This window comes from Solanum verrucosum, unplaced genomic scaffold (genome assembly GCF_900185275.1).
Source record: "Solanum verrucosum unplaced genomic scaffold, falcon-dt-bn FXZP01000196.1, whole genome shotgun sequence".
NCBI lineage: Eukaryota > Viridiplantae > Streptophyta > Magnoliopsida > Solanales > Solanaceae > Solanum > Solanum verrucosum.
Genome location: NW_026020420.1, coordinates 4,162,072 through 4,188,322, shown reverse-complemented (window position 1 = coordinate 4,188,322; position 26,251 = coordinate 4,162,072). Strand labels below are relative to the sequence as shown.

Here is a 26,251-nt window from a genome sequence, read left to right as displayed (position 1 = left end):
CCATGAAGTTTCTGTTTGCTGCCCAAGTTACAAGCTAACACGAGAAAGTGTTGAAAATGTATTATTGTCTCATCTCACAAAACCTTATGTAACGCCTTGCTGAATGATTTACCTAAACAAACTCAATTAACAGGGTGGGGGATGATACACAACGATCAATTAACAGCGCAATTTTGACCCATCACAACATTTCATTTATAGGTTTAATGCTACGTATTGCGAGTATAAGAAAACCTCAAAAACCCATACTTTAAGTGCAACCATATGTACAAAACACTAATCAATCTCAAGATAGATAAAATGTAGGAATTAACTCCCTGAAAAAGAATGCAGACCTAATATAGGCCTAATACAGTAAAAGAGAAAAAAAGGTACTCTGCAAAAAAAAAAAAAACAAGATACAGATAAGAGGAACAACTAATTATGCTGAAACTACTGAATCTTCATATTGCCAAGGATTGAATTCAGTCGTTTTAGCGTCAGCCTCTTCAACATGGTCAGAACTATCAATAGCAGCACGATGTTCATGATATTTGCCATTGTACTCATACACCTCCAACTCACCCCAAGGTGTAGGACAAATTTCATTAGATAAGTTGAACCATTTTGGTTTGAATTCGTCACCCTTGCCCTCTCTTGTTCTCCTGTCAGCTCTCTGCCTCTCCTCCAAACTGTTTAAATAAAACCAAATACACCAGCAAAAGGTAAGAGATTCAGACAATTGTGGCCGAATAGGAAAAACTTAACTATGCACTTAAGGAAGATGTGAGGCCGGAGGGGGCTTGTTATTTTATTGTTCAACCAAAAACTATTTTTCCTATGGAAATAAAGAACTTCATGATGCAAGTTGAACTATTTGTTTAGTTGTGTAGTAACAACTATAACAGCCTGGTATTTTCTTTTCTCTGTCCTCTCTTTCCTGTCCAAGTGCATTAATGAAGCTAGAAAGATCAAATTATTTTTAATTTTTATTTTTTTGAAAATGTCCACCCCAGAATGACAGCTGATACACCGACGGTAACAAACTGGATCGTCGTTTTAACAACAAGACCATGTGCACCGATTGTGGCTCACTACAAACAATAGACCCAGGAATTTATTCCAGGGGTTCAAAGATATCACACTTGGATTTGAGCCTATGACCTAAACCAATTTATGACTCCCCCCCCGGCCCCCCCTTGCACATAATTAGAACTTTCCTTGTGTCAAGGGGATTCAATAGCTTATATACACAATAATAAGAAAAAACTAGGTTTTACTTTTCTATTTAGATGAAGAGGATTCAATGGAACTACCTTCAAGATAAGCTTCGCCCTGACTGCAAAGCAAGAGTATAATCGAGGAGAAGTGGACTGGTGGAGTACTATTATTAAGACAACAACTTCATGCCACAGAAAGGTCCAATGCTCTAAATTTGATATTTAAAATGCTAAAGTTCACGATGCACACAAAAGCAAAGAGAGTAACATGCAGATTGACAAAAGGACAACTTAGAGAGAGATGCATACCGGCTCTTTTCTGAACTAGCTTTGGACACATCACCTATCTCAAGTGCGTAACGATCAGGGCGCAAGCGAGAATCAGATGCTAATAATTTCTTAGGTGCAGTATCAAAGCTATTAATCTTGTGTGCAAAATATGTATACTGAAATTTGTCATTTTTAGGAGCTTCGGCAGCTTTCCAGACCTGAAACAAGCAAGAATTTGCAAGTGCAAATTTGATTAGATTAATAGTCTGCAAGTTTCACTTGACCACAACTATCACCACTTTAGATAAAAGATGCCATCAAGCTTCATGCAACCTTATGAACCAGAATAATTGCACCATGTCAGGTTTCAGATTAAAGAAACTCAAGAGCTCAATGTAAAATTAAAAACTACCCTAACTTCAATGATATGCATACATGTGAACATGACCTAGAGTAATTTGTCATCTATCCTAGCAAAAATTTGGAAATTGCAAACATATGACGCATATTTTAACCTAACTAATGTTTGTCTGAGAAAATTCAAATACTATTGCAAGCTCAGGAATCAACATACTTCAAGTCATGACGAGGACTTACGAAAAAGAACCAAAACAACAGAAAGATCTGGCCAGGGGTTACGATTAAACAAAGCAAACACAATTTCAGCTTAGAAAAATAAGGAAAAAGTGAAGTTGCATTGGACCAAAGGCGTTACTATTGAAGAAAGAAAGCTGAAATTCACCTCTTTCATAGTGCTGCCTGGCAAGGGCTCCCCTTCCAAATCACAGGGTTGATAACTTATAGATTCGTTCCATTTTCCAGTCATCAAAATTTTAGGTTCTTCCTCACTGTTGTAAACATATCCATCAACTTCATAGCGACCAGCACTGCCAAAAACATGATAGTTAAGAAAAATTAGAAGGCAAAAGGGAAAAGAAGGAAAATATTTGATAGACAATCAGGTTTATAAAAGAAAAAATAAGAAACAAGGAAAATTTAAGTCAGAACATCTTCTCTACAACCTCTTATTGGCAAGGAATATGGAATTAAGTTGTCTTAGGACCCAGATATAGAAAACAGTAACATTCACTTTTCCGGTAGGCAATGAACCATTCACCCGGGGACAGAGCTCTGTACAGGTTAGCTTGATAGATGCTAATATTGAAGTACAATAAGGAAATAGTATGCTTTAGACTTAAGCTTAAAGTTAGTCTGATAACCATTTTTGTTTTATCAAGTAAAAGTATTTTCATTCAAAGCTAATCTATAACCATATAGAAGGAAAGCTAGAATCATCAACATTATTACTCGAAGAAATAGAGAAAACGTTAACATTAGTTGACATCATTTACTAAAGCCGGGGTGCACTAAATTGACAGTTCCTTTGATAGCGCAGAGGGCAGGCAACAAGTCATAATCGCTATAAGAAACTAGGGATCAATCACAAACCCTCCAAGATTCAAGAACCTGGATCTCTAAATCAAACCTTCACAAGGAAACAAGGACAGGATTTCATTCTATATTGAAACACCATACTAATGGAAAAATGAGCTTCCAACCGAGACCTAATTGGCAGTGGACAGAGTACCTATAATCTTTATCACATCCTCTGGTATTTCAAATTTTATGTTGGGCATTTATCCCTTGAACTCTCTCTTCCACTATGCGCTAATTTGAGCAAGGTCCAAGGCGTCCGCCAAGAACTTCTTGGTGGTGAAGAACGAGAGCAATCAGTACTTCCTTTGCTAAGAAAAGACCAGAATATGTGAAAGAAATTTGAAGGAAAAAAAAAACCGTTCTTTTACACTATGTACTGTTTGGTTCTTAATTGATCTAAAGGGTGTATTTTCCCAAAGATCCATGGAAGGGAAAGTATTCTGGCACTTTGTTGTAGTAAAACATCGAACGGGTGAAGAGAAGAGCAACAATATCATCAATCATACCCAAACCAGCCACAAGGTTGAAAATACAGCAACACTTTATCCCCTGTCGTCAAGTTCGTCAATATCATCTCCCCAGGAGAATCGATCCATGTTCGCCCAAATATAAGATTGTGAACTTTTGTTGGAGGCGGCACCAAATCTAGGACAACACCAGACTTCTTCAGTGTGAGCCTTGACCTGCACACAATAGAATGAACCAAAAATCAAGATACAGAAGGACTTGGTCTGCAATTTGTGACATAAGTAAGCATTTTTTTAGCTGGAACCAGATATAGGGGCCATGCAACTGTTAAAGTTATCTTCTAATTAATCATAGAGTGGATATGTAACATGAAGAAAAAAAATAGTGGTAGAAAACTGATGATCTCCCAATGTATAAAGTTTGTGCATGCTGTCTTTTCAGCTATACTTCAGGAACAGGTCGCAAAAAGGCAATCACCTCGTAGATAGTTAGCTGTCAACTAATATATCTGAAACATTATCCTGCATGCTATAGTCAACATTTCTGCTACATCCTGAAGTTCACTAAATAGTTCTAATTCTACACTAAAGCAGCACTCAGACTTGGCAAAAACAGAAGGAACCATCATCCAGCCAGAAGTAAAACTACCTGTTACACAAACATGGACATGTTTCAAACAGACCCTAGAGGCTAAATAAAGATACTTCTCTTTTAAGGTCCCCCAAAAGAAACTGCCGATCTACTTGTGTGATTTATTGAAGAGCTATTAACTTCTTCCTCTCCAGAATTTTGGGTGTTTTAAGGTTCTCTTAAGGTTTTATCAACAAAACAACTACATATGCTCTCTTAAACAGGAAATCGACATCCTGATAAATAAGAAATTATTCGATTTAATAGGTCCTACCTGCCAAGTGGATAGACTTCAACTGAGTTCCCCAAGAATTTGGATTTCACCTTTGAGGTGATATCATATTTGAAATGTTCGTTTTCTGCATGTGCTGCACCAATTGGGGGGTGATGACAAACCTGATACAGTACAAGACTTAATATCATGAGCACAAAAAGAAATAATAATCATTGAAGTCTGACAAGGAAACCATGGACAAGCTGAAATGTGATCCGGGGAAAGAATTCACTCTACAACTCACCTGCTCAGCAATAAATGTGATTCCAGCATGGTTAACAAATTCATAAGTTTCACCAAGAATGGGGTTGAAGGGCTTCCATGTGCGTTGTAAGGCATGGTATAGAGATATGAACCATGTTGCTGGAAAATCAAATTGTTCGTTGTATCATACTTAATGAGATAGTGAATTCAAAATAGGAGTGATGCTAAGCACTATGGTAGTAGATTGTTTACCGGCATATACTAATCTCATGTGTGGGTCCTCGCACTCATCTGCCAATTCCAGTAGATAGGAGTATTCCATCAACTGTCAATAGAATTGCTACATCAGTATAATCCTCACCTAAAAATTAAAACAAAAATACAGCAGGACGCTGCAACCCTGCAATTAATTGAAAACACACCTCTGCCATTTTTTGAAGGTTGGTCATAGGCTCACAAATAATAACCGGCAACGTCACCAGCGAGGTAATATCAGCGCCTATGTACTTTTGCATCATTTTCCAATAATTATCACGATCCTGCAAAAACCTCAGAAGTGTGAATGCACTCAACAAAAAATCCACACTTGCCCCAAAAAAAAAAATTGGTGCGGCAACTCCCATTTAGTTGTCCAATTTTTCTGCTCCTACTTAGTTGTCCATTGACAAAAGTTGGTTAATCATTAAGAATCAGAAACTATTCATTTTGAATTTATAACTAAGTTCAATATAATCGCCATAGGAGTCAAATGTGGCAAAGGAGGGAGAAACCGGCTTTAGCGCTAGCACTCATCCAATCACTTGGTTCTCCCGTGAAGGAAGGTCTAGCATAAAATTTTCTTATCCTTGATAGAAGCTCCATCTCTCTACTAACCACCCAGAAACTAGCATTTACACGAGTAAATAGCTTTCGAAGGAATTTGTGGTAATTATCAATCCCAAAGCCAACAGCATACATCTGTATCTGCTGGCAGAAAGTTTTATTTGGAAGTGACTGCAAAAAGGAGATTAAGCAAAGCGTGGTGTGTCTCCTAGAGTTTTGGATAAGTACGACGAACAAAGGAAGAGTGCAGATATTGAGCTTTTGTCTTGTTCATGGGCATTAGCCAAGGCAACATTCTTCCCCAAATATACTGGAGGTATAAACAATTTATTGAGTAAATTGTGCCAAAAGAGGAGTAGGGGAACTGCAAAACCCCATTCTCTTTACAGATTATAGAAAAACAGACAAATAATGAGAGCACTACTAAACACCTAGAACACATACAACCCTTCAGGATTAGATGAGAAGAGGGTTCATACCTCCTGCTTCCATCTTCCTCGCTGGGCTTCAGCACCAGCATCCTCATTGCCTCCTTCAGGATTTACGACTTCCAGCCCTTCATAACCAAGCATGCTGGAATAATAACAGCTTTGTGACTAAAAAAGCCCATAAAAATCAAAAGTTACTTGAACAAAGGAAAAGATATGGTATATCATAAAGTCTCAAGTTGTCTGAATAACATAGCGTTGCAGATTTGATGGAGATTGATCAAGCATGACAACGGAAACTGATGATATCCATTCACTAAAGCCCAAGAAGGGCAAAGAGAAAAAACGAAAACCACACATCGATAAAACTTCACACTTATATTATCGGCAAGCAAAAATATGAGTGACAAGATAATGGAGCAACCACACATCCTAAAACAAAGAATGACAATTTACAACTTCCCACGTCAGCAAAGCATCTAATAGTAAAAGACACCACATATAACGTAAACACAATAGCAAATATTAAACATGGGAACATTAGGAGGAAAAGATCCTAATACAAAGAATTACAATTTAGAACTTCCCACATCAGTAAAAGACACCATATTTGAGATGTAAACACAATAGCAAATAGCAAACTTGGGAACATTAGGGAGAAAAGATCCTAAAACAAAGAATGACAATTTACAGCTTCCCACACACCAGCAAAACACCAAATCAGTAAAAGACACCAAATTTGAGGTAAACACAATAGCAAAAATCAAACTTGGGAACATTAAGGGCCAAAAATCCTAACACAAAGAATGACAATTTACAACTCCCCACATCAGCAAAGCACCTAATCAGTAAAAGATACCATATTTGAGATGTAAACACAATAGCAAATAGCAAACTTGGGAACATTAGGGAGAAAAGATCCTAAAACAAAGAATGACAATTTACAGCTTCCCACACACCAGCAAAACACCAAATCAGTAAAAGACACCAAATTTGAGGTAAACACAATAGCAAAAATCAAACTTGGGAACATTAAGGGCCAAAAATCCTAACACAAAGAATGACAATTTACAACTCCCCACATCAGCAAAGCACCTAATCAGTAAAAGATACCATATTTGAGATGTAAACACAATAGCAAACATCAAACTTGGGAACATCAGGGAGAAAAGATCTTAAAACAAAGAATGACAATTTACAACTTCCCACATCAGCAAAGCACCTAATCAGTAAAAGACAACAAACTTAAGGTAAACACAATAGCAAACATCAAACTTGGGAACATTAGGGGAAAAAATCCTAAAACAGAGAATAACAATTTACAACTTCCCACATCAGCAAAGCACCTAATCAGTAAAAGACACCAAATTTAAGGTAAACACAATAGCAAATACCAAAACTTGAAAACATTATGGGTAAAAAGTAGCAAAAAAGCTAAATCAAAGTCCCCGATCTGCAAGCAAATTTCAATTAACAGTCAACTTCTAAGCTAAAATTAAAAATCCCATCTGGGTTTTCTTCAATTCTTTGAAATTAAAAAGAAAAAGGGATGAAACTAGGGTTTACCCATTAACCGATTTGGCAATATTAGTCAAACTCGAACCTAAAAAGGAGAAAAATCCGCCACCACCACCACTACCGCTTTGGTTCCCATCTTTGTTGGATGCCATCGATTAAAAAAAAAAATTAAAAAAACTTTTTTCTTTTGGTTTTTTTTTAGGGATTAATAAGAATTTGAAGCAAGATCTGATGAACCCAGAATTTAGAAAAAAGAAAATAGAGAGAATTAAAGTGGAATTTTAGGGGTAATTGTATGAAGATTTGGAGACTATAGAGAGAACAAAGGAGAAAGGAAGGTCAGTGGCGGGTCATCTTTTTCTTTTATTTTTCAACTCAAAAAAATGGCATTTTTAGCGATTAATTCAATTTGTTTCCTCCGCCTCTAGAGACATTTACGCCTCTAAGCAATCATAACTATCATTTATTTTTTAAAATTATTTTAAACTTAGTGCGAATTATTAATTTTATTTTTGAATCGTTGAGAAATCTTAAAAATATCAATTTATTTAATTAATTGAATTTAAATACACCCTCAAACTCGCAATATGAGTGAAATAGACTCATAAATTCTCCTCAAGTTAAAGGGTGTTGTCAACATTTCTCTTGGCTTTTTATTAAGAATTTCGTGTTCCTACAAGAGTTTGAGACCAGTTGCTATGTTATATGACTGATCGGGGTATATTTAAGTTTAGTTAATCAAATAGATATGTGTTTTTAAGATTGTCAATAATTTAGAGACTAAATTAATAATATACACTAAATTCAGAAGTGTTTTCAATACTATTCTTTTTATTTTTTAAAATAATTTTGAAGATATGGTGTAAAAAAAAAAAAAATCAAAAGTATGTCGGGTTATTTTAAGTTTCAAAGCTGAATTAGCAGATGTGTGCGAATTTTTATTTTAATTATCTTCAAGTATTTATCAAAAACATATTTCTCTTTTTTCTACCTAAAATCATTCTAGTAGAAAAAAGAATAATTGATGATTGAGATGTATTTTAATAAAATATGGTGATAGTTTAAGTAGAAAATTCGCACACCTAAATAGCTTAGACATAAAACTCAACAAATTAAAAAACTTTAAATATGTTTTTAATTTGTAACTATTTTTAAAAAAAAAAACTTCAGATAAATTCGTAGTTCTTAATAAAACTTATTTTTATTCAATAATAACTTAAAGATTATGTAAAAGATATATTAAAAAAATCAGAAATAGCAAAGATAATAGATATAATAAGATTTATAGCTATAGTTTCGGTAATTACGATCCATAGCTATAGTTTTGTTTGCTATGTAGACTGTGGTTTGTATATTTTACTTGCTCGTTTGTATATTTCACTTGCAAATATACAAATAGGAAAAATATATACAAATGGAGACTGAAATTTGCATATCTCGTTTGCTCGTTTTTATATTTCGCTTGCGAATATACAAACAAGATAAGTATATATAAATTTTGTATTTATATATTTAAGAATTTTTCATATTTACATATTTGGCTTGCCAATATACAAAGAAGGTAATTTATTGTGATTTTTTCATAAATCGTATACAAATAGCTATGATAAACATATAAAAATTACGGACTTATACATACATGAACCGAATTATACAAATTTTGAAGTTATACAATAAAGGGACCGAATTATACAAACTATAGATTTATACAATTAGAAAAATGAATAGCAAGATTTCGCAAAATTATAGTCACAAACTAAAATAATTGAAACTATAGTTATATTACATAATATACTCTAGAGATTTATCATTTCGCATAATTTTTTCTATTATAAATCACACTAGGTAAATTTGATGCAAAAGATATTATTGGAGAAATTGATACTTAATTTTTTTCACCTGTTATATCAAATTGTAATCATATCATTGATATTATTGTATTTTTATTTATTTTTTATCTTTGATTTTGCTTCCAGCTTGGCGGCTACTTTAGGGACGGCACAAAGCAATATATTATCATAATGATATTTAGACTATTTTTATTCTTTTTATTTTATCAAAGGGATGTCTTTATTCTCCAATAAATTTTAATTTAATTATTCGTTTTCGTCCTTTTGTTTATATATATTTATTTATACTTCCACCATATAGGTTGATCAAAATATTTTAAAAGATCAAATTTTATCTTAAAAAAATAAAGTTTTAAAAAAAATTAATACTCTTATAAAATTACTTTTTCAATTCAAATCATATTAAATACACGAAATCATTTCTCCGTCTATGTAAAGTTGAAGAAGGAAACATAAATAGTCTTTGTTATATCATAAAGAATAATTTCAAGAGTTTTGATTACTCATAAGAAAAACGCAAAACACTTTTTTATTGTTATAAAGACAATTTTAATAAGTACAAAAAAGTTGTCAAAAAAACAATAAAAGAAAATATAGTTTTAACTTTTGAATCAAATAATAGGAGTCAATATATCAATATGAGTCTTAAGTCTTTACAGATTATTGAAATTCTTTCATCAAAGAGGTGAGCTATTAGGTTGAAACTTTTGAAATGAAAAGAGTCCTACTAGAACACTAATATGATATCAGCACTAAAATTTAGTATGAATCGAACACTAATATTATTAGGATGTATAAATATTAGAAACGAGTCTTGCAATATATAGGTTTAATTTAATAAAAAAATTCATATAAATATCAAATAAAAAAGAGAGTCAACATAATTGAGCTTAGCGAGACACTAGACCAATTGTTATTATTCATTTAATAAAGTTTTGTCAAATAAATGAGTCAATTTTCCTTTGACTATGGAAAGGGAATTCATCCTAATATTTTATTATTTTGGTTATCAGTCATCGACTTATCGTAATTTAATTTTATATAATCTTAAAAAATATTAGTTTAAAGAATCAAAGGCAAGTTAAATGTAACAATACTAAAGTCGTGAGCTATAACTTTATATGTAAAAACTTATTAAAATTGTACTAATATATGTAAATTAATAATTTTTAAAATATAATAAATTCAATATTAAAAATCTTAATTAAAATTTAAATCTTCCATCCGCTCAAACAAAATCCATACAACTCATTAGCAGAATTACCTCTTTAAGGCATCAACTTTAGCATGTTATAGAACATGCAGCTGATCTAAAATACAACCCATGAATGAGCTGTCCAACATCTTCATAAATTAATTAATTAAATCATCGAATGATACGATAAATAAACTTTATTTAATATTGTTTGTTAGTATATTTGATGGTGGACACTAACAATAAGGTTGAGTATTAATATTATTGGGGATATTTTTGTCTCTAAAAAGTATGTCAAATATCTTTTAGGGACATAAGTTTCAATTTCATATTTGACATTAGTCTTCCTATGCTATAAACAAAGAACACGCTTGATAAATGTTCACAAATCTTTATTTGGAAACCTTCTCGGCGTTGAGACGGCGCTAGATGTCCCGAGGTGTTCATCAAACTCACTCGACTTCTTTGTGCGTTTGCTTGGTTATTGTTTGAATTCTTAATTAAAAAATAACATTTATCACTACTCGAGAGATCAATTACGAGTACGTAAATCATCTTTGTGACTCTTTTTCTTTGGGATAGTTACGGGTCTGAACCATTTGATCATCTAGATGACTAGAACTGATTTGGTAAATGGGCTGACCCAATATGAGTTGGTTTTAGTAGTGTACAAACATACGGGTGTACAAAATCGAATCAAATCGCAAATTGAGTTAAACTGGGAAAAAAATCCGACTAGTGGTTTGGTATTGAAAAAAAAATCCGACTATATTTGGGTTGGTTTGGTTTTAACTAAAAAAAATCAACCCGAGACCAAACCAACCAGACATTATATATATAATTTTAAAATTTTATTTTATACATAAAAATATTTACTTTGATATAATTTTTAAATATTTCTTATACTTTTTCATAGTTTTTATCTTTTAATATATTATTTCAAGTTTAAAACTTATAATTTTGAATGGTTCAATAAAGATTATAGTCCACATATGTTGGTAATTATAATAAAGCTTAAATCAAAATCAAATTAGTACTAATGTAAAAAGAAAATCAATTCAACATTAAGAATGACAATAATATTGAATATTTGTTTATTAGTTTTACATTTGTTTAGACAATTAAATATATAATCTAATTTTAATTTCCTTTATATTTAGTCATGTAACTAATACTTATTAAACTTATTTTAGCATGATTTAGTACTTTTAAATTATGATCATTTTCATTATGACTTGTTAATTTGCAATAGTTGTTTTAAGCGATTTCATTATCATTATATTTTGTTGGATATTTTAGTGTCATTAATCATATCATATTTTGTGTTATTTTCTTAAGAAACATCTTAGATGGTTGTATTTTGGTAGGACTAAAAAAATATTTGAAGTACAAGTAAATTATATGTTTGTAGGAATACTTTACCGGAAAATCCGAAAAAATCGAGGTTGAAAAAACCCATTTTTTGTTGGTTTGGTTTGATTTATAAATTAAAAAATTCGACACAAATAATTTGGTTTGATATTTGAAAAACCTTAACCAACCCTGCCATGTACACCCCTACTTGGACATAGCTAGAATTATAATGGACCGATTATCCACTCGGAGCTACTATTTAAAGGGTAAATTTTAGAAATCACATAGCTTTAATATGAAATTACAATCTATCCATCTTTAGTTTGTAATTAATTAATCCTTTAAAAAGTAACACAACCCCGATATATAATATGTAGATCGGATACATTATAACATAAACCGAATACATTAAAAACTAGCTCGGATACATAATATGTAGCTCGAATACATTAAAAACTAGCTCAAATACATAATAAAATAAATCGGATACATAAATGTAGCTCAAATACATTAAATACTGGCTTGGATACATTAATAAGTAGCTCGGTTACATTAAATATTGACTCGAATACATTAATACGTAGCTCAGATACATTAAAGAAATAAGGAATTTTAGAAATAGAAGGAGATATTGGAAATAAGGGAAACATAAGACGTGTATTTCAGTAATTTTTCCCTATTTTTTAAATCATAGTCATTTTGGGCCTGAAATCCATAAATTGCATTGCAAACATTTTTGAAAGTATTGAGTTGGTAGCCACATTTCACCCAATTATTTAAGTTATATTTGGTTTGTTCTAAATTAATTAACTCGAAAAAATCGATCCTCCTCCTTTTTTTTTCATCGTCTTCTTCTTCTTCCTCTTCAGTTTGTTGAACAAGTTTTTGTATTCGATGATTCAAGATAAGAAGAAAATGATATTGAACTTTTGTACGTAAAGTTGGTCTCAATATAAAGATAAACTTCTTAATTTGTCCTGCGGAAATAGGCTTGTATCTTTTTCACTATGAAGTATTTAACTTTTATTCATTTTGAAATTGTTCCTTTTACGAAGTTGAAAATACTTGGGTGAGATATATAACAAAAATAAAAATCCTCAACTGAAATTTATGTTAGACTTGTTAAGTTTGCAGAATATGTTGAGTTTGAAATTAGACTCAATTCACTCTTGTGACAAACGAATCTAGGGTTTAAGCCTATCAAGCCTAATTTCAAACAAAAATGTCTGAAGTTTGAGACAACCAAGCCAAACTTCAGACAATTTCAAACAAAAATGTCTTAATGTTTTAATTTTACCATAAGTTTGAAGTTGATTTGAAAGTGGCTAAATGGACAAAATTTATATAATTTGGCTATACTTAAATAGTGGTCCAACTGGTCCTCAAATTGGTGATATATGCATTTTTCCTTTCTTTTTCGAGGGAATGAGATCTCTTGCCCACTTACAATTTGAATAGAAGAAAATATCAATCTTTCATGTGCAAAAATAAAAATCTTCGATTAAAAAAACATGAACTTATAAAGGTATAGAAAATCATTTCCCCCTCTTTTCTTTTCTTTTAGTTCAAAGAACAGGTTTATAACAGTAACAACTTCTATATAATTAGGAAAGGTTTTCAACGTTTAACTGAACTATATATATTGCAATTCTCAAGAATTTATATGTTTCTTTATTCACTAAAAAAAAATAATCAAACTCTTTTACATGTTACCAAACATCTTTAGCGTAGATAGTTATGGATAAGTGACTTAGGTTACTAAATATTTGTGTAAATATTTTGTACTTTAACTACTTTTGGATTTCCTTCACGATATATTCCTAAAAATAATTTTCACATATAAGTTGCATAAAAAAGTGAAATTTCGTCAAGTGTCTTGAATTTCGTTTTAAATACTACGATAAAGTTTCACTTTTATCCATGACATAATTACAATATTATAGATTTCAAAATTTAGTTATTTTTCAATGATTTTCAATTATACGTGTGGAGAATTACTATATTTGAATTTTACTCTATTTTAACAAATTTTCCAAAAATAGTACTAAAACAAATGAGCCTATGAAACTGTAAATATACATTAACATTTGTAGGTTATCCTCTTTAAACAAAATATAGTACTTAGACTAAATTTCTTTTAAAAAAAATTAAGAGAATTAAGTAACATGGTTATCACTTACTAATTAAAAAAATTAAAAAGGTCAACTCATGTAAATAAAATAATTAATATGCAAATTCTGCTTACGATATGTTCCTTCCCTTGCTAAGAAAGTGGTACGGAACAAGTGGAATCTCAAGTTAGTGAACGCATTAACTTTAATTAATTAAATAATTATAATATATGATTAATTTATTTTTCTTTAATGATTGTCAGGTGAGTTCATTCAATTGGATGACTAGGTCAAGATATCTCCTAAGCAACATTTTTTTATTTTTTATGTTGAGATCAATGAATTATTTGTTGATGAATACTCCACCCATGTCGTGACAAGATTCCTCTCTAACGGATTTTAATTATTTTTTAATTATGGTTTCCTTTTAAAAAAATAATATTCTAAGTAAGAAATTAAGAATAACCTTACCTATTACTTTCCCTTATTTACCGCTACAATACAAGTGTAATTCCGTGAGTAAAGTTTGGAGAAGTTCTTATAGATCTTCGGCTCTAAGAAAAGTTTTCGATTACAAATTAATATAACAACAAAATAGAAAGATATTACAAATCAAAATAATAATACACATTGAAGAAGAAGAAATTATACAACTGCTAACTAATACTACTTCTAAGTTCTAATTAGGATAAGAAGAGGGGATTGAAGCTAGCCCGACCCATTGCCTCTCCCAAATAAAATAAAGTGTGATAACACTTGACTATCTACTAATATTCTATTCTATATTCTAAATCCCAATACCTCCCTATATATCTAGGATTATGTCTTCAGTAAATACGAGAATTTTAACATTGATGCCCAAAGATTTAAAAATAGCTAATTAAGTAACTAAAATTTTTTATTTTTTTAAAAATAATGTTATCTTCCTCCGTTAACTTTTGTTTGTCCACTATTCCAAAATAGATTTTCACTTAACTTGTCATCTTTAACATATATAAAAAACAAATGTTTTTTTATTTATCTTTTTACTGTTAATATTAATTGTAATACTTATTCTTCAAATCATTTTTTCAAGACGTAAGACTAAACATCAAATAATATGAATATTATAATAAAATAGGCATATCAATTACTATTTCTTGACAAAGTTTAAAATAGACAAGTAAAAGTGAACGAAAAAAATAATTAATTGAGAGTACCAACGTATAATTAATTGGTATCATTATAATGATTGGACGGCATAAACACTCGATTTTTAATTTAGATGAGTAATAATAAATGAGGATTACTTAGCTTAAATAGGTGGGCATGGCATACTGTACGATATACGTAGGTAACACTCAACTAATTAATTAATTTGGTATTATTTTTCCAAGAATTAACATATAATTAAAAAATAAATCAATTGTTTGCATGTGATTTCAGATCTCTAGAAGTAAGAACCTAAACAAAGAAAGTCAAAATACTTTGATGATCAACTCATCATTATAAACTTTATTAGATGTTAAAATTAATATACACATGCAAACCTGAAACTGAATAGAAATTGTCGAATTTGGGTTCAATGAAGGTAAAATGAGTCCAACCAAGCAACCAATAGGTCAAACTTTTTCCATGCTAGCCTATAATACATATTCTTTCACCTTATAATTATATTATTAAAGGTCTCAAATTCAGATCACGAGAATGAGAAATTTACAATAAGAATTTTCTCTTTTACTGAGTTTTACATCGCTTTAATTTAGATTGATCAGAACTCGAGTCAGTAAATTCTAGTTACATGATATTTTCCAAATAAATAAAAAATTATTTATATAAAGTGGTAATATCTTCTTCTTTTTATGACAAGTGTTATATTTTTCATATGTGGACAAATCTAACGTATTAATAGGTGTATAAGCGGGAATAAGGTGTTCATTTTAACCTTTTAGATGAAAATATTATATCCATCGTTGTTAATAGGTTGATAGTAGTGCCTTAGTGGAAGCAAAACGATCTTTGAGGAAAACTAACATGCATTGCCATGAATGATAATTGATATTTAATTCTACGTTCTATGATTAAGATTTGGTAACAAACTTTTTTTTTGTTTTTTTAATTAATTCACCCAAACTATTTTGGATAAAATTATGTTTTAATTTAGATCGATGCGTGCCTTAACTTTGATATTTATTGTGCCATTGAAGACTTATAATAATAAATGATAGGCAATACTTCATTTAAGAAAATATTAGTAAGAAGTAATCAGTTACATTTCGATTAACAATTTCTTAGCACGTCTAATTATAGTAAAAACACTAGGGATATTAAACCTCGTTAGTACGCAATAAAAAAATAAATCATTGTAGTTAGCTTTAGCTACGACACTAGTATATATTATTATAATAAAGAAGTGCAAAATATTTTAGCCTATAATTAAGCTTGTAGCTAGTAAATTCTAAATTCATAGCTTCGTTTAATTTTTAGGGTGTGTGTTTGGTACGATAGGAAATACGTGATTTTTTTTGGGTTCGATATGCAAGTAAAAAAAATATTATTCTAAAAGTATTTGCATATAATCTAGATAAATATTATGAGAGGGAGAATAGGGCAGGGGGATCACACTATACGGGAGTGGAGTGAAAATAAGGTATATTGATGGAGGCCGAAAAAGACACAATCAATGTGAAATGCTACTTATAAAACTTATTTTCCCTATATTTCACCTAATCAAACACGAAAAACTTGAAAAACATTATCGTCCTCCTCCATACCAAAACTTTAATTTCATTAACATTACCATGTGCCCAAAGCTAGGTATCCTCACCACCACATGCAACTCACATGTATACTTGTAATGAATACCACATATTGTAGTATTTTCCTTCTTACTCCATAAGCCATGATAAATATTGCTACTCTACGTTTCTGACATAAAAAAATAACACTATACAATATATTATTAAATAAAAAAATAGTAACTCATTAATGACGAGCCATGCACTTGTTATTAAGTACCTCCATTTTCCTCCTTACTACTATATCGATCCATTGTCACCCAAAATTGCCCTATTAGCATTTTCTCCACATTTCTATTCAAAAAAATGGCTATAACTTGGATGCTTTGCATTGCTTCCCTTCTCTCTTTCTTGACAACCGTCGATTCAAAGGTCCGCGGTGTTTACACTGCTGGCCCTTGGCAGAGCGCTCATGCCACCTTCTATGGTGGCTCTGATGCCTCTGGCACCATGGGTACGTATTTTATTCATTTTATACAATAACGAATTCAAAAATTTTAAACATGACTACTCATTCACCTTTATTCTAGAATATAATTGCTTATTGAAGAGCGTGTTAGATCGATCAATCTGTTTATACCTATATGGTTTGCACTTTTATAACCGACTATATATATTTTTGGTGACCTGATAGCGTAAGCAATTTTTTATTTTTTTTTAAGATTGTAAATTTTATATTTTAAGAAGGTTTACGTATAAATATATTTTACCATCAGGTGGTGCATGTGGATATGGAAATTTGTACAGCACAGGATACGGAGTGAATAATGCAGCACTAAGCACAGTACTTTTTAATAGTGGACTAAGCTGTGGTGCTTGTTTTGAAATAAAATGCACTGATGAAAAATGGTGCAACCCGGGTAACCCATCCATTTTAGTAACGGGTACAAATTTCTGCCCGCCAAATTACGCTTTACCAAATGATAATGGAGGTTGGTGCAACCCGCCCCGGCCCCATTTCGACCTTTCCATGCCTGTATTCCTCCAAATTGCGCAGTATCGAGCCGGCATCGTCCCAGTTACCTATCGAAGGTTAGTCGTAATAATTGATAATCTGATAAAAATGATAATTATTAATCTACTATTATAAATAAGATTCAATTATAGTATAAAATATTCTTACGTAAAACGTAAGTCAAAAGGGTTGATTTAATATTGAATCTCCATAGTTCATTAAGAAAATCTTTTTTATATTATGAATCTTTTCCTTAGAACTCCTTGCTCCGATCAATCGTGGCTTGATCTAATCATTAAATGAAAATGTGAATAAAATGTACGTCTCTCTCTTTAAAGAAGGGACGATGTTTTCGAATTGAAATAATTTTGTCTTTCTTCATATTATTATAGTTTTAGAATCAATAATATATCATTTTGTTTGAAATAATAGGGTTCCATGCAAGAAACAAGAAGGAATAAGATTCACAATCAACGGTTTCAATTACTTCAACATGATCATAGTGACCAACGTGGCAGGCGCTGGTGACATCCAGCAAGTTCAAGTCAAAGGTACTAAAACTAAATGGATAACTATGAGTCGAAACTGGGGGCAAAATTGGCAATCCAATGCTTTGCTAACTGGTCAAGCACTTTCATTTAAAGTCAAAACAAGTGACCGTCGCTATGTTACCTCATACAACGTGGCACCTTCTAATTGGCAGTTTGGCCAGACTTATCAAGGCAAAAATTATCGAGTTTAAATAAAATTACCCCACAAATTGAAAAGAAATAAATTACTACATACTATATACTTATTAGTATACCATTTTCCCCTACCTTCAATTTTTTTCTCTTTTTTAATGGGATAAATTATAGGTATATGTGGAATTAGTTTATTTTCGTTTTATATTTTGTAACGATCCTTGATTTCTTTCGTACAAAAGAATCAAAATCGCATGAGCTCAAAATTGCGCTCATTCCACGTGCAATGCAGAATACTTTTTTGTTTTTAGTGATGATGTGTAAGATGTTGATGTGGTGGTCGCATAAGGATTAACCTAATTATATATTGTCTATGAATATGAGTATAACATATTGTCTCTTATAAATATTTTAGATACATTTGGCGATGTTTCAATTTATTTATGGAGTGGTTATATGTTGGTGAGTGAGGAGGCTGATTTAAGTAATTAATTACTATGTACGACGATATTTTATATTCGTCTTGCTAAATCATTGACTATTGACTATGATATCGATTGTTGGACTAAACCTGACCAAAGTTACTATCATTATTGTCTAAAAATGTCTTGTGCAATTGTAAGAATTTCAACCATTCAAAAAGTCCTAAATCTGTTGGCTATTTTGACTATAGATTCAATATTTTCTTGTTACATTGTTAACTGTAATCCTTCTTCTCCATTTCAAGAACAATAATACATAAAACATGATGAAATATCAAGATTTAAATAGAACACTAATTTCTCAAGCCAAGGGTCTATCAAAAACAACGTTTGTACCTACCTCTCAAGGTAGGGATAAGGTCTACATATACTCTGCCCTTCTCAGACGAGACTCGTGGGATTACACGGGGATGTTGTTGTAGTAAATAGAACTCTAATAGTAGGTTAACTTACATAACTAATAAACTGAACACACATAAATCTATTGTTCAAACAGTATCCAACAAACTAAAACACAAAAAAAAAGAGGACAAGCTGTACATCCTTGTTGAAGACATTTTCTTAGTTATATGTCACAAGTTCTTGAACAGAAGAGTACTAGTAACTGGCACACCAAAAACTTTCTTTCCTCTTTCTAGGAAATAAGTGAAAGTGAAGGTCTTGGATACTTGGATTTCGCGGGGGTCTCTTCCGTGCTGCTTTTGCAGGACTTCTTGAGCGCAAAACTTGATCGACTATGCTGATTTACCTGCCGGACTTTCTTATCATTTTTTGCTACATCCTTGGACTGCTGAAGCTGTTCTAGAGCTGTTACTACTTCGTCCATTGTTGGCCTTGACTTGGGGTCCATCGATATGCATTGAAGAGACAGGATAGCAACCTTTAAGGCATGACTAAGTGAATATTGTCCTTCAAGACGGGCGTCTAGAACACGGAAAACTCTACGTTTATTGGTCAAATAAGGTTTTGCCCAATCAACAAGACTATGTTCCCCCATGGGTCGATTCTTGTCTATTGCTTTCTTACCGGATAGAATTTCTAACAGAACTACCCCGAAGCTGTATACATCACTCTTGGCAGTAAGATGGCCTTCCATAAAAGAGAAAAGTTATCAGCTCAGAGCATGAACATTCTTATACACATTTAACTATTTAAAAGGTGAAACAAAACGTAAGTGTTTCATTCAATTCAAACTAAATTTTAATTTATAAAAGAATCATGTTCATCTGTTCTAATAGTCCTCGTATAATCATACGAACTCGGTGTCCAGATACAATAAACAGGACGAGATGAGTATATGAGAATGTACACATGAAGTTCATCGTCTGTAGACTAAGCCGTGTTAAAAGAAAATAAAAAGTACCATCAGATTGTGAACTTGAAAATTGAATTGGGTAGCACGCAGACAAACCTGTGGATAGATACTCTGGAGCAGCATATCCATAAGTTCCCATAACCCGAGTAGACACGTGGCTCTGATCACCTATGGGACCATCTCTGGCCAACCCAAAATCAGAAAGCTTGGCATTGTAGTCCTGTCAATGTAGACCGTAAAATTGAGTACAAAAAACCAAGTATCTGAAAATATGAAAGACTTCGACATAACCCATGTTTCAAGGCGACGGGACAGTGCAAACTGTAAAGTGACCCTTTGAGATGATATTCACATACCGAGTCCAGCAGAATATTAGAAGTCTTGAAGTCCCTGTAAATAACTTTTGTTTCAGCATTATGAAGAAACGCAAGGCCCCTTGCAGCACCAAGTGCAACTTTCATACGAAGGCTCCAAGAAAGTGGTTGGTAGTATGAACCTCCTGACTCAAATAAAAGAAACCACATATATCATCTAGGACTCCACACGCTTGTTCATATGTACCATAAGTAACTACACAAGTGGAAGAATATAAAAGAAATGCTGAACTCACTCCTAAATAGATGATTCTCCATGCTACCCTTAGGCATAAACTCATAGACCAAGAGCCTGTGATCTTCCTCTAAGCAATAACCGATCAAATTTACAAGATTTGGATGGTGTAGTTGCCCAAGATAGTTTATCTCTGCCTGCAAATTGGTATGGTCGAGAACATAAGGTACGTTGCTTATAATAAGTAGCATTCATTTGTAGCAAAATGCTATATAAGAACTGAGAGCTAGATGCAAACCAAGTCATCCTATTCATCATGATTTTATGTATCAGATTTGTTCTTTTCCCAAATCTACATATGAGGTTACCTAGCAAAATCAAGTCTCCCTCCATTCCAATTTGTTTATTTTACTTTCCTTTTTTGTTCGTTTAAAAAAGAATTATCTCTTTTCCTTTTTGAAACTCTATAATTTCAATTTCACACTTGACATGTTTAAGCCTATAAGATTAAAGCATATATTGGTACATTCAACATATCTTTAATTTAAGACCTCAAGATTCAAAAGTTTTTTTACTTTCTTATATTCGCCAAGTCAAAACCAGACAAACAAATTGAAACAAAGGGAGTAATAAATATGCAGATAAGCCCATAGAACAATAATTTCACAGTATCAACAATGTTTTTGAAGAAAATTAACTCCAGCTGCGGAGCGATTCCAAGTAGAACAAAGCTTCAACTCACCAGCCATTCTCTGTGCCCCTGCCACCCTTCTTGGTTTAACTTTTTCACAGCTATCACAATCCCTGTGCCAGGCTTTGATGCTGCAAGAGTATGCTCGTCGACCCACCCTTTGAAAACCGAGCCAAAACCTCCTTCTCCTACTACACTGTCAGGACGGAAATTTCTAGTTGCAGATCGGAGTTCACTGAAAGTGAAGCTCCTCAAGTTGGATGACTGCAAGATCTCACCCTCACTCCGAGGAGTTGGGGGTACGGAAGCTGATGAGTGTTTGCTATTCGAATTACTAATATCGGTACCATTTCCACTGACATTTCTTGAATCCAACCCTAAAAGAATCCATTTACAATGCAAACAAAAGACAGTAAGCAAAAGAATCAAGATGTTCATCCTACAGTAGAAAACAATTACTACTAATCTCCACATACCAAGCAAATTTCCTACATAAAACAGAAACCTTTCAAAAGGTAATATTACTGCTCTTTGAAACACACAAATTTAACTTTCGTTGCAATTAACAAATACATGACAGACAATACATTAGTCACCCACAAAACCTTACACTGACCAGAAACAATATTTGGTCTATTTCTTCTCCTTCTCCCCTGCAATGACCCCCACCCCACCCTAACCCCACGCCCTTTTAGGGGGTGAGTGGGGGGCTGGTGACAATAATCCTCTGCAGCTTTAGGGTACTTTCCTTTTTTTTTATTCTTCAATTTTTTAAGCAAGCAAATACTTGAACTCACCAAAACACTCAATATATAACTAGAGCTAACAAATCATATCATACCTTTCAAAAATAAATTATACAAAAAGATAGTGAACTTAGTATACCTGAAACAGTATAAAATGTTGTCTCAGCCTTGATTTGGTTACTCAGACAAATCCCCATTAGAGAAAAAAAAACCCCAAAAATTCAATCTTTTTTAGCTCCACTAGCCACCAGACAAACTGCAAAATTCAAGTTTTCATCATTATATGCACAGATTAACACCAATTGTTACTTCAATACAAACCCCAAAAGTTCATTGAACCCCAGATCTAGTGTGAACCCAAGAATCTTCCTCTACATCATGAAATGACCTTAACTTTGGAGATAAAAGAAAAAGATTGAAACTTTCTGATGAACAGGGCTGTAATTGTTTAACCCCACTTGCCTATGAATGAAAAAAATTATGACAAGAAAGTTGGAAGTAAAAGGACAAGAAGGAAAAAGGGGTTTTATTGCTTTTCTTGATTCTCTATGGTACTTTTGAAGTTTTTTTTGGACTTTTTGTTGGTGAAAACTGAAAAAGCCATAGATTAGATGGTTGGTTGACTTGCTTTGTAGGTTCTCTGTCTTTACTAGTAGCAGCACAGATTACAAGCAACCAAAAGAGACTGAAAAATTAAACTGGGGATTAACTACTTAATCAAATCAAAAGATTGTTAATGGCTTAACTTAGTTTCAACTTTATCTGTTATTGCTTAGCTGTTGGATTTTTGTCTCTGTGTTGCTAGATTCTCGCTAATTAAGCAAGGCATATTTAGGAAATGATTATGGCTTTAATTAATATAGTTTAAGGCCTTCAAAGCAAATGCCCTTGCTTGGTTCCATAGTTTCTATAAACAAATGTGCTCTTTATGTCTGGTAATCATTCAAGTTATGAATTTAAGTATGTTCTAATCATGAAAAAATAATACTATATCATCAATATAAATTAACATATTATAATAAGTTAGTTAATGGAGTACTATAGTTACAGTTACTTGTATAACAACAACATCACACATAATGAGATCTGAAGAACAGAGTGTATACAAATCTTAAGGTAAACAAATTATATCTGATAGATTCATTACTCCAGGAAAAAGATATTTCCTTCGTTTCATTTTATGTGACACTTTTTTGATTTCTAGATTCAAATACGTCTGTCTTTGACCATAAATTTTTCATAGATCTTTTAAATATTTTGAATTATCAATTATTGTGACTTATACTCTTTTTACATAGTTAACAAATATATAAATTTCATTTCAAAAAGATTTCATGCGCAAATTTCTGATAAAACTTAAATTGTTTGACTCTCGAAAAACAAAAAATATCGCATAAATTGAGACATAGAGAGTAGTTCAAAACAATGTGGTGGAAGAATAAATATCAACTTTGAAGGAGTTATAACAAAATATTATTAAAAGTATGACAAAGAATTATGTACAATACAACAAAATAATACGATAAATAAAATACAAGAAGCAACAATTAAAAACCGGATGAGTGATCCTATGACTACTAATAAGCGATATGATGCTCTGTTACACCTATTAATTTTCTATCTTAATTTGTGTTCTCACTAACCTTATATATATTGAAGATGAGTTATTATTGGAAATTTTTGTTTTGCAGCAAAAACAATTTTTAGTTCAAATACTCATTGAAGAATTTGTTTTGTACCAAAAATATTATGTTAAAAAAAAATACGCAAACTCATCGGTGGCCCCCTAAAATTGGCATCAAGTTTCATATAGACATCTTAATTGGACGATGTTCATTTTAGATATTTTAAGTAGGGTCCTATCATGTCATTTTGACATTTTTTGTTAAGTTGACATATTATGTGTGCTACACTTACTTTGAGCGCGTGAAAAGCATAGTTTTTATGATTTTTTTATTTCTTCTTCCTTCTCTTCCTCCACCATATACCACCACCTTGCCACCATTGTATAGTCAACTTTCTCCTCTCTTTGTCATTTCTTGATGTGGAAATTTAAGAAAGGACCAAAATATGTCTAGAGCATATATCTTCTTCATGATATCAAATTTCTCCATCTAATTTTTTCCATAGTTCCATTGTTGGAAAGTTCGCCGAATCCTTCAAATGTTCGTTGGTCTATTTTCATCTCTCTCTATTTAAGTTACTTTTTTCAGATTCAATTTTTGAAATACTAATTTTCTATTTCTCAAAGCTTTTAACTTTTTCTATTTTAAAGAACCCATTTCAAGTAAATTCATAAATAGATCTAATTTTATCATGGATAATTTTTTTTGGGTACTTTGAAACTTTCAAAACGAGCAGTTTCAATGGTGAAGGTGATTGAAAAAAAAGAGAGGACGAATTTGAAGGATTGAAGAGATGGTAATAATATGATAGTCGGATTGTGGGTATTTGCTTATGACCCAAATTGGTTATAATAGGTAGATTTGAAGAAAGAGATGGTCGTAATGATAATCTTCAAATTTGAAGAAGAAGGCATCAAGGTAATAGTGGTTAGAGGAGGAGGAGATATGGAAATGGTGAAAGATGAAAATGGTGGAGGAGAAAAAGAAAGGTGTTGGTAGATTTTTTTTCCCCTTTTTCTTCTTTATTGAAAGTGTCAATATGACACAACGTTCTCTACTTAAGGGGTTCAAAATGAATAAGGCCTACTTGAGATGTTCAAGTGAAAATTGATGTCAACTTTAAATGACTATCGATGGGTTAGACCTTAAATTAATACAAACATTTCACCATTCGGCTCATATAATAGTTATGAGTAGCTTATAATGCATATTTAAAAACTCATGTGTTGATTAATAACGAATAAATTGTTATGTATATGTAATTGCTATGCAATGAATAATAATACAAGAAATATTATTTAAGGATATTTATTACTTAAAGGACATATCCTTATATTTAATCTTTTTATTGGTGTAATACATGTATATTGTATAAAAAATATTTTCTAGACCTTTCAACTAAATACGGTATTATATTATTTAATATAAAGCTTGATGTTGAAATTATTTTTCCTAATTCCTCCTTTCAAACGATCTCATTATTTTTGAGACAAAAATAGACCAACCAATTTAATTGTCTATTGGTAACCTAATAAATAGATGGCACATAAAGCAAAACAGCGATAGGTTTTTGACAACTACACTGACCATATAATAATGCAGCTAACCTTCCTTAATTAAAGGTATCAAGTTTCAGTTTTGAATATAACTTTTTTTATCGAGAATGTTTTCCTTCAAATAAGATCTTATACAAAGTGAATTCAAAATAATTGGACCTCAATAAAAATATCGGACATCAAATTAAAAAAAAACACAGCCAGATACTATGAATAGAATATTTCTTCTCCACAACAAAAAAACTAAAATAATATTTTTTATTTTAAATGACAAATAGTGTTTTTCTTTATTTATTAATAATAGGAAAAAAAAGAAGTGTCTTGAAACCTTATGGTAGACGTATGATCTCTAGATAATATCGGATGTATATGGACATATATTCATGTATAGTTGAGGAGCGAAATTAATACATTTCTTACGGGTTCATATATATATAGATTCAATAATTTTTGTATAACTTCTATATTTTTACTAAAAGCTTATTAAAAATTATATGTGAACACCTTATTATTGTTATAATATTTACTTATGGTTGATATAGAATTTTATAAATTTTAAATTTTAAATTCATTTTCGACACTATGTCATATTAACTCGCTTGAATATAAAGTGTTCCGCGCAAGATTTAGAGAGCTTATTGATGTATTAGTAACTACATGCACGGTGCATTTTCACATTTCTCAATGACGGTTAAATTTTTTTGCGATCGAAGACATTACACAAACACAATTAAAGTTAGAATCGCTATTAAAAATAAAATAATAAATTAAAATCAATCGCAACACACTCTATCAAACGACCTTTCATTAGTAATATATCGCACATATTCACAATTAAGCCAACACTTGACTATCACTTTTAGATCAGATTTGACAATATGCCTTAAAAAATAATTTAAATTTTAAAAATTGATTTTAATTTTTGAGACTTTCATTCATAAAACGTTAATTTTTTTTATGTTAAATAAAATAATTTCCAAACATAACTTCAATTTAAAAATCTCAACTTCAAAAACTTTATTTTTTAAATCTAAATTTTGGAATTAAAATTTATGATCAAACGAAACTATGTTTGTTTATTTGTTCATGTTAGTAGAAAATGGTTACAAGTAG

The 26,251-nt window shown here is 31.6% G+C and overlaps 3 protein-coding genes across 3 annotated transcripts; 1 reads left to right on the top strand and 2 right to left on the bottom strand.

Annotated features, from left to right (window-relative positions):
- Positions 1-267: 267 nt before the first annotated feature.
- Positions 268-7,580, bottom strand: LOC125807000 (oxysterol-binding protein-related protein 3A-like). Its single transcript, XM_049486752.1, has 10 exons — positions 7,299-7,580; positions 5,784-5,877; positions 4,905-5,021; positions 4,735-4,807; positions 4,523-4,641; positions 4,279-4,400; positions 3,413-3,589; positions 2,212-2,356; positions 1,509-1,687; positions 268-671 (listed from the first exon to the last, which is right to left on the bottom strand). Exons 1-10 carry the CDS (start codon positions 7,400-7,402, stop codon positions 422-424), a joined length of 1,380 nt encoding a protein of 459 aa, XP_049342709.1. The 5' UTR covers positions 7,403-7,580; the 3' UTR covers positions 268-421.
- Positions 7,581-16,823: 9,243 nt separating this feature from the next.
- Positions 16,824-18,233, top strand: LOC125807003 (expansin-A3-like). Its single transcript, XM_049486755.1, has 3 exons — positions 16,824-16,990; positions 17,253-17,568; positions 17,924-18,233. Exons 1-3 carry the CDS (start codon positions 16,843-16,845, stop codon positions 18,231-18,233), a joined length of 774 nt encoding a protein of 257 aa, XP_049342712.1. The 5' UTR covers positions 16,824-16,842.
- A 738-nt stretch (positions 18,234-18,971) lies between these two features.
- LOC125807001 (probable serine/threonine-protein kinase PBL11) lies at positions 18,972-22,546 on the bottom strand. The gene is made up of 6 exons (XM_049486753.1): positions 22,097-22,546; positions 21,263-21,588; positions 20,582-20,717; positions 20,328-20,470; positions 20,068-20,191; positions 18,972-19,745 (listed from the first exon to the last, which is right to left on the bottom strand). The coding sequence occupies exons 1-6, from the start codon at positions 22,152-22,154 to the stop codon at positions 19,291-19,293; spliced, it is 1,242 nt and encodes a 413-aa protein (XP_049342710.1). The 5' UTR covers positions 22,155-22,546; the 3' UTR covers positions 18,972-19,290.
- Positions 22,547-26,251: the final 3,705 nt, after the last annotated feature.